The 9,522-nt window shown below is 43.2% G+C and overlaps 1 protein-coding gene across 1 annotated transcript in view; it reads left to right on the top strand.

The window, feature by feature from the left end:
* The first annotated feature begins 4,017 nt into the window (after nt 1–4,017).
* UPP2 (uridine phosphorylase 2) overlaps nt 4,018–9,522 on the top strand; it is a 42,130-nt gene continuing 36,625 nt past the window's right edge. The window contains 2 exon segments of the mRNA XM_040636732.1: nt 4,018–4,060; nt 7,389–7,491. Coding sequence (XP_040492666.1) covers nt 4,018–4,060; nt 7,389–7,491 — 146 coding nt within the window.

The following is a 9,522-nucleotide window of genomic DNA, read 5'->3' as shown; positions in this document are numbered from 1 at the left end:
CTTGAACTCATCATGACTGCCACTGCCTTTCTCCTTCTTAGTGGTCTTTCAATCACTTGCCCCTTCTTCAGATTTCCATTCTGAGTTGAGAGTGATTATTTTGAATTTAGAGAAGAACTTTTAAATTTTATTTCTGACTGCTGTGGATTTAAAATATCATGCTTTATCCCCAATAAAACAGCTTTTCTCGAATTTTTGTTTGATATTCTGCCTCACATTTCCATTTGTCAAACGTTATTAAGAACAAAACATTTTAAAGATTGAAGTCAAATGTATTCAGAAGCCAAGTGGTTTCAGTCTTCAGTGTCTCTGCTGACCAAGCCAGCTGGGGCACTGCTGACCTTCGCTGGCATCTCAGCGTGGTCTGCTGACTAACTGAGGCACTGGTGTTAGTTTTTATGGTCGGCCATTGGGGAACAGGAAATTTAAGCTTTGGTCACACTGTGGGAGCCATGTTCCCAGTAAGAAAGGCCACCAAGGCAGCCAGGGCAGTTGTAAGTTAAGTCCTTTTCATTTGGAGCTTGCCAGAAGTATGAATCTGAGAACAAGGAACATTCTTTTATGTCTCTTGCACAACTTCAAGCAAGAACAAATTTAGCACATAGTAGGTGCTGAATAATCACTGAGGTGTATGTATGACGCCTCCTGTAGAGAGTCACCTCAAAACAGAATGCTATGGACTAAATGGGTCTCCCCCAAATTTATATGTTGAAATCCTAACCTCCAAGGTGATGGTATTAGGAAGTAGGGGGCTTTGAGGGGGGACTAGATCATGAGGGTGGAGCTCTCACGAAGGGGCTTAGTGCTCTTATAAGAGAGACCCCAGGGAGCTTTCTTGCTCCTTTTCTGCTACGTAGGGACAGAGGGAGATGATAGTGGTCTGTGAACCAGGAAGCAGTCTCTCGCTGAATACCTGATCTGATGGCACCTTGACCTTGGACTTCCCAGCCTCTAGAACTGTGAGAAATAAATGTTTATTGTTTAAGTTAGTCAATCTGTGGTATTTTGTTATAGGAGCCTGAACAGACTAAGCAGTTCTATCTATCCAGACTGGTTGACACAGTCACGTCTTCCCCGTGCCTCAACGAAGCCTCGTAAATAAATGTCTGTACAGCTTGAACTATGTTCTTTTACTTATTATTTTAAATCATTGTCCAAAGAGAAATGTCTGGGTTTTTATACTTTAAATATTAGGCAATATAATTCTGAAAGGAAAAAAGATCAATGAAGTTTTGTAACTCAGGAGGAATTATTTTCTTTAAAAATTTTTAAAATTTTAATTCCAGTGTAGTTAGCATATAGTGTTGTATTCATTTCAGGTGGACAATATGGTGATTCAGCAATTCCATATATTACACTGCTCATCATGATAAGTGTACTTTTAATTCCCTCCCCCTGTTTCACCCATCCCCTCACCCACATCCCTCCCTTCCGGTAACCCTCAGTTTGTGCTCTGTAGTTAAAACTCTGTTGTTGTTTTCTAATTTCTCTCTCTCTTTTTTCCTCTTTGTTCATTTGTTTTGTTTCTTGAATTCTACACTTGAGTGAAATCATATTCTCTGACTGACTTACTTCACTCAGCGTTATACTCTCTAGATCCATCCATGTTGGTACGAATGGCAAGATTTCATTCTTTTTTATGGCTGAATAATATCCCATTGCATATACACCACATCTTCTTTACCCATTCATCTATTGATGGACACTAGGGCCACTTCCACAACTTGGCTATTGTAAATAATGCTGCAGTAAACATAGGGGTGCATGTATCCCTTCAAATGAGGGTTTTTCTGTTTTGGGCTAAATGCCCAGTGGTGTGACTACTGGATCATAGGGTAATTCTATTTTTAATTTTTTGAGGAACCTCCATACTGTTTTCCGCAGTGGCTGCACCAGTTTGCATTCCCACCAACAGTGCACGAGGGTTCCTTTTTCTCCGCTTCCTTGCAACACTTGTGGTTTCTTAAGTTTTTGATTTTAGCCTTTCTGACAGGTGTGAGGCGATAGCTCCTTATGGTTTTCATTTGCTTTTCCCTGAGGATGAGTTATGTTGAGCATCTTTTCATGTGTCTGTTGGCCATCTGTATATCTTCTTTGGAGAAATGTCTGTTCATGTCTTTCTGCCCATTTTTAATTGGATTATTTGATGTGGGGTTGGTGTTGAGTTATATCAGTTCTTTACATATTTTGGACACTAACTCTTTTACCAGACATATTATTTGCAAATACCTTCTCCTATTCAGTAGGTTGTCTTTTAGTTTTGTTAATTGTTTCCTTTGCTGTGCAGAAGCCTTTTATTTTGATGTAGTTTATTTTTGCTTTTGTTTCCCTTGCCTCAGGAGACATATCCAGAAAGATGTTGTTATGGCCAATGTCAGAGAAATTACTGCCTATGCTCTCTTCTAGGATTTTTATGCTTTCAGGTCTCACATTTAGGTCCCTAATCCATTCTGAGTTTATTTTGTGTATGGTGTAAAAAAGTAGTCCAGTTTCAATCTTTTGCATGTAGCTTCCCAGTTTTCCCAACACCATTTGTTGAAAACTGTCTTCTTCCCATTGCATATTCTTGTCTCCTTTGCTGAAGATTAATTGACCATATAGTTGTGGGCTTATTTCTGGGCTTTCTATTGTGTTTCAAAGAGCAGTTATTTTTCTTAAAGCAAATTTCAACTTTATAAAGATTCCAGATGTCAGTGCTCTCTGGGTCCTGGAAAATATGTCTTTTTTTTTTTTGGTATTTTTAATCTCATACACAATTACTGAACTTTCAAAACCTAACCAGAATAACTCTAGCATCCTATAGGACTGAACACAGGAGGCTTCAGTCCTCTGCAAGGACTGGGGGATGCTGGCAGTCTCAGTGTGGGCCAGCCTCCACTAGAGTCCCCTTCAAGTAACCCCGCTCATGGCACAGGCTTCATCCACTGCCCCTCTGCCTTGAGGAGTGTCATCTAGTTCGAGTGTAGAATTCTAACAGAACTGTGGAGGGTAGGTACCCCAAAGCACAATATAAACACTGGTATTCCTGGCCTTTGTGCTAGAGCTTCGGTTCTTATTGCTTCAAAGTGTTATGAGGATAGTGGTTTTGAAACATATTGCCAAGCTCTTCTTTCCTTTCTGTGTACATGACCACTTTCATAGTCCATATTCCTATCTACCTGCTGGGGAATGGGAAATCAAGTAGGGAATTAGGACTCTTCTAACAGGAAGTCTGAGTCCCTAAGGAGGCAGTGTGAGGAACACTAAGATTTAAAAAATGTTTGTTTTCATTAACATAGTAGAAGCTAGGTCCAGCGAATTTGAATGCAGAGATTGCCAGAAGCCAGGGAGAATTCAGTATATAAGGGTATTTCACTTTGGTCAGTTAGAAAAGGTACGAAGAGGACCTCACCTCCCCATGATGAGAGTTGTGGGGTTGGGAGAAGGGAGAAGTAGGGCATGAAGTTCAGACAGGGTCCCTGGTCGCCATCTACCCCTGGGGATGAAATTCAAGGGAAAGGGTGCCAATAACTATCCAATAAGGCATAGGTCAACCCGAGGACCCTGGAGCTAGAAATGTGCGTCCTTTGACGTAGCCCAGGACAGGTTGCAAGTCTGCAGGAGAATCTCCATCTAGCATGGTCGGGGCATTAGTGCGCCAATAGTGGGCAGAGAAGAATTGGGAGAGACCAGCTCAAGACAACACCAAAGCCTACATCTGGCAGGCAGAGTGCTCTCACAAGGGAAGCAGAAGTTCTCAGATGCCAGTGGGCTGTCAGGAGTCTGAGGACTGAACCAAGAGGCCACAAGAGAAGGGGGCTTTGAGGCTGGAGACAAATAGACAAATAGGCCACAGACTTCAGAGATGGGTGCCAGCATCATGTCCCGTTAGTGCCAGATGGGCCCGGCTGCGTCTCAGTCACTCCATTCAGAGATCCATTAACCAACCCAAGGAGCTACAGGTTCCTCACAAGAACACAGTGGACAGCGCCTGAACTGTCGCCTCCCAGTGGAGCCAAAGGATGGGGGCCTAAGCACATGGATCCTAGAGCCCTCCTCCTCCTTACTGTCAAGAAACCAGGTAAGCTTCTCCTCACCCATCCCATGCGGTGCTTGTCATCTCGCGTGGGAGTAGTGGGCAGAGGGAGGAAGAGTACTTGGAAGAGAACGAGCCATCTAAATGAGACTGTCTAGAGCAAAGACATGAGGGTGCTCTTGGTCGGCAACTTTAAACTCACAGCCCTGCCCCAGCTTCCAGGACGATGGGCACAGTGGGAAAGAGGAGATGGCTAATAGAAAATAAGGTACATTTTCTTTATACGTACGTGTAAAAGCTGCAACATGTCTATACCATAAAGGAAACAATTGTGTGTTTTTTAATACCTCGCCTCTTCCAAAAAGGATCTGATGCAGCTACAATCTATGTATTGGAAAGTAAACACTTAAGGAAAGATCTAAAGATTCAATGAATTTTAGTTAGTAGGTATGAAGAATAGAATATAACACAATACGTTAACTATACGGGAATTAAAAAAAATAAAAATAGAATGATGAAGATACATTTAATACATGTGATTCAACGTATAGAAGGTTAGCGTGAGAAGTGTGATAAGTTGTATCTTTTCTGTTTATGGAACGTCAACATTTTTGTGGAAGAAATCAGAGAAGCAAGAGCTGTCTTCGTCCTACCTGTATTTCCAGCACTTCCTGGAGTGCAGTGTAAGCTCAGTAAATATTTGTTCAATGAATAAATGAAAAAATAAACTGCTTAGCATCAGAATGGACAACTTAAAACATTTTTGAGCTCTTCCAAGTCATTGATGGTACCATGGGCCAAATAGCAGAACAGGGGGAACTGGGGTGGCAAGAGGTAGGAGTTACCCCAAAGAGTTACCCCAATCTCGCCATGACAGACCTGCTTCAGAAAGAGGCACAAAAGAAAGGAGTGGAGGTGGGGACTCCGCTGTGCATTGCCACCCCTGTTTCTCCCAGGGTGCGCGCGTGTGTGTGTGTTTGCCTGTGTGTAATTGTTTCCTGGGTAAGAGTGCTCATTGCAGCCTTAGGTGAACTAGAGGACCTTCTGTACATGCCTCATGGAGAGACCCTCTCAAAGCAGAGACTCTGGGCCCAGGGCAGAAGGGGTTGGTCTGGGAGAAAAGCAAAGAGCACCAAGCATGGCCTCAGAGAGGCAGGGCTGGCCTGGTGGGCCTGAAGGTGAGAGAGTGTTTGGAATAAAATTAGACTTGACACATGCTACTTTTAAACTTGTGTCTATTAAACTTACAGTGTGTGATGAATTAAGAAACATTTTTATAAGCCCTGCAATGTCTTGTGGCACAATTGGACTGTATTCTTTATTAAGAGAGTTAAGATGCCAATTTGTTAAGTGTAAACTGTTTCTAAACAGATTCTATTTATTTATTCGAGAGAGAGAGATAGTGAGAGAGAGCACAAGCAGGGGGGAGAGGGAGAAGCAGGCTCCCAACACAGGGCTTGATCCCAGGACCCCGGGATCATGACCTGAGCCAAAGGCAGATGCTTAATGACTGAGCCACCCAGGCACCCCATGTTCAGTTGATTTTCAACAAAGATACAAAGTCAATTCAATGGAGAAAGACTAGGATAACCTCATTTTGGCCTTTTTGGATTTTTTAAAATGCCAGAATTTTAAAAACAGAGCCACCAAAGCCCTGTCGGAGGTGTCCTGGTGCACGTACGTGGAAGTAAAACACGAACTCCTGCTCATCGTTCCCTCAATGAGACCCTTTCTCCGCCCCCTCTCTGCATCTTACACACTGTTCCCTGGGCCAGGAGCACAGGCCTCTTGTATTCACCCCCAACCTTCCAGTGACATTTCTGGGGACTACATCTTTCCTCAAGACACAGCCCAGGCATCACAGCCTCCCAGAGGCCCCTGCATCTCCCCGCCCCCACACCGCTGGGCTCAGAGCCTCACTGAGGAGTCTTCATAGCACCTGTCACATTCTTTACTGCTCATCTCCTCCCCACTAGAGTGTAAATGCTTTTAGGGCAGATGCCGTCCATCTCATCCTCTTTGTGTGCTCAGAATTTAGCACAGGGCCTGGCATGAGGCGGACGCCCCCCTCTTACAGCAAGGTTCCAGGAGCCCCCATTCCTAGCCCTGCCCCTCCCCAGAGTGAGAGGAGCACTGTTTTCGGGGGTGGTATGGTTCTATGTCTACATGGCTGCCTCTCACAGGTTAAGCAGAAAGTGTGCCAAATGGAGAGAGACCCAAATATCATCCCATTGTACACCAGGACTCTGATTTCTTTTCTTCAGTATTCAAGGTGCAGGGGCAAAATTAAGCCAGAGAGAGCATGGTCGTGGGCGTGAGGATATGAAAATCCTAGTGTTGTGGAGAAAGACGGTGGGAAGGAAAGGGTTTTGTCTGAGCATGGATCTGGCAGAGCTGATGCGGCCCTACTGACCTCGAGTCTGGGCTGGGTCATCGAGCGCTACCTGGCACATGGCCTTTGCTCGCACAATGCCCAGGGATGGTCTGAGCTTGCCTTGTGCAGTCTGTATACATGCTTTCTAAAAAGGAAAGCTTTATCCTTGGCCATTCAGGTGACTGGCTTTTACAGTTAAACACACACACACACACACACAACCATCCAGGAACAAGCTACCATAAGAGTAGGATCGAGTCTGAAAAGATTGAAAACTAGGGGAAATAATTGAAGATGAGCCCGAAGGCATTAATCAGCACTCCGCTCTCATAGATTCTACAAAACTATTCTGCAATTCACCCAAATGATAACCACTTGCTTTAATGTCCTGGGACTTGTTATATGGGGTCCATCAATCTTTGCTGGCATTCCCCAGCACTATTCATGATCGAGACCATTGGCTGACAGAATTTGCACTGGAAACAGACTTGTTAATTAGTCTAATGAATTCACAGGAGTCATTAATTATCTAACACTTATCTAATTAGCTAACAGTTTCACCTGTCAGAGTCAGAGGTAAATGCCAGACTGCAGTTCGGTGGTCCTCCTCATTATACCCTAAAAATAAATGGTGACATGCAGCATGGAATACCAAATAAAAGCGCGGGACTCCGTGCTGTAAGTGGGCATGCTGCGGCTTCGACCCGCCAGTGGTGGTTGGAAAGAGCTGCAGGTGGAGCCGTTGCACGTGGGTCACGAGGGAAGAGTCACACATATGGTTGTAAGCTGCAAACAGCTACAGCTGTCCCAAGGCACAGACGCAACACGTGTGGTCAGGCCTGTTTTGCCTCCAAGTTGTCATCACCTGTACTGAGATCGGTTTCTTCAGGGAGTTTTGAATACTTCGAGCAAAATTACAAACATCTATTGGGTGGTGGCAGCACCAAGATTTAGGCTGCATGTTGCTTCTCTAGCCCTCTTTCTGTCTCATTCTGTGAGCTTTGTTCGCTGGCCAAGATGGACCAAAGGAATTCGAGGAGTTTGTCCAGACTGACTCTCACCACGAAGAGGAGTATCTTCCAACATGGAGATCCCAGGAAGGGTATGGACTCTTGACTATTGACTGTCATGCACATTCTTACAGAGAAATCCATTCGCATTATGCAGTGCCTTGTATTTGCTGTTGTTTGGGCGCTTATGAACACCTTGAGCTCTGATTTGCTTGAAAGTGATGAGACTAATGTTCCTGAAGCTCTTACCAGCATAGGACTTAGCTGATTGCCGTGAGCGCTGAGGCCAAAAAAGGATCAAGACGAAGTTCCTCTGAAGTCTTTTAGATTTTCCATCGCAGAAGTGTAAACTGATAAGCAGTGAATTTGCTTTGCTAAGTAGTGAATTCATGGATTTCTTTTTCTTTCTTTTTTTGAGAGAGAGAGCATGCAAGCTGGCAGGGGAGGGGAAGAGGGAGAAGGAGGGAGAGAATCTGAAGGAGGCTCCATGCCCAGTGTGGAGTCTGATGCAGAGCTTGAGCTCACAACCTGAGATCATGACCTGAGCTGAAATTAAGAGTCAGATGCTTAACCCACTGAGACACCCAGGTGCCCCAGGAATTCATAGATTTCTTAACAGACACTCTGTTTTCGAAAAATATTAGACTATAGTTCATTTTTCTACTTGGATTGGCCTCTGACAGTTGGATTTTAGCTAGGGTTGAGCTAAATGAAGAGTCCCTGGGAAACAGATTTTGTTTAATTATCAGAACTTCTGTGTGATTTTGAATGGGCAAAGTACAGACGAAAAGTGTTCCGAGGTCCTGACTTTGGATGTTTTCCTCGCTTCTGATCACAAAGAATGAGACCAAGTTGATGAGAGGTAGGGGTGGGGTAAGAAAATGAAATGTTTGGAAATTGGGACATTTTGGGGACACATTTTTGAGATAACCCAGTGAAGTTGTTATGGGAATCAGTGGAGGACTCGAATCATGTACAGTTGTCTCAAAATGTATCAGTCAGTGTGCTATACCAGACCCACACTGGGAACAAGACCAGATGTGAGAGGAAGTCTCACTGGTCAACAGTTAACAAGCTAACCAACCTGGTCAAGAAGACGGGATGCCATACCTTCAAAGAGAACCTGTCTTCTTGGGGAAGTGTTATTCTGAAACAAAAGGCCATGTCAAGGTGGGTATTTTTGAATTGATAAGGGACTTTAGAATGCTCAGGGGAAATTTCCACTGGCAATTCTAGAAGAAAACATAGGTTTTAAAGGAAGGTGTCATTCTAACTTGGAGCTGAACTACTGTGATTTGATCTATAATTTCATAGCAAATCACAATATTTTCCTTTCCTGACATCAACTTAAGACTGACTATCCATATAGCAAAAAGTATGGCTTCAAATTTACCTGCTCCCAATAAATCCACAAGATCTGACAGCAATACGTGTGTTGGAGGAGTGATTTTGATTTTTTATTTGTTCTGATGAGATGGATATTCTTTGGGTTTTATATTAAATGTTCATAAGATGGACCTCTGCAGTTATGTAAGTTTCTTAACTTTAGAGACAATACAATTTGAACACAGCTCATAATACAAAACAAAATTAAAACAATGCACATTTTCTTCCCAATGGCATTTTCATTTCTTGGTTCTTGGTGGCATTTGGTTCATCTAAGAAAGTGGAGGAATGTATCAATTATATTTCGATTAATAAAAAAAAGAAAAGAAAATGGGGCCAAAAAAAAAAAAGTCACAAAAAACCATGCAAAACGTTAACCAACCTGCGTGAGTGAACAAACTGAAAGTTCAGCCTGGGATTCAACCTTTAATTTCAGGACCATGGGCTGTAGCTAAGAAATAATTAAAGGAGCCTCCCAGTGCCTAAGGGAGATTTAACTGTGTTGCAGCCTATTATGAAGTGATTTCATGTGCTTTGTGATGGACTTTACATAGAATTCACTTCTAAAATACCATGTATGTTATTCATCTCAGGGGTAGACATAAATCTGCCAAAGCTGTCTGCAAATTTAGCTCCAATTCTTGCCCCAGGTTCACAGAACATAATAGAGCATTAATCTTCATGAGGCTTAAGGAATTCTTGTGAGTTCCCTCTGATTTGCTGAGAGTTGTGTGAAA

This window comes from Ursus maritimus, unplaced genomic scaffold, assembly GCF_017311325.1.
Source record: "Ursus maritimus isolate PB19 unplaced genomic scaffold, ASM1731132v1 scaffold_1, whole genome shotgun sequence".
NCBI lineage: Eukaryota > Metazoa > Chordata > Mammalia > Carnivora > Ursidae > Ursus > Ursus maritimus.
Note: the sequence above shows the minus strand (reverse complement) of the source record. Positions and strands in the feature narration are given on the sequence as shown.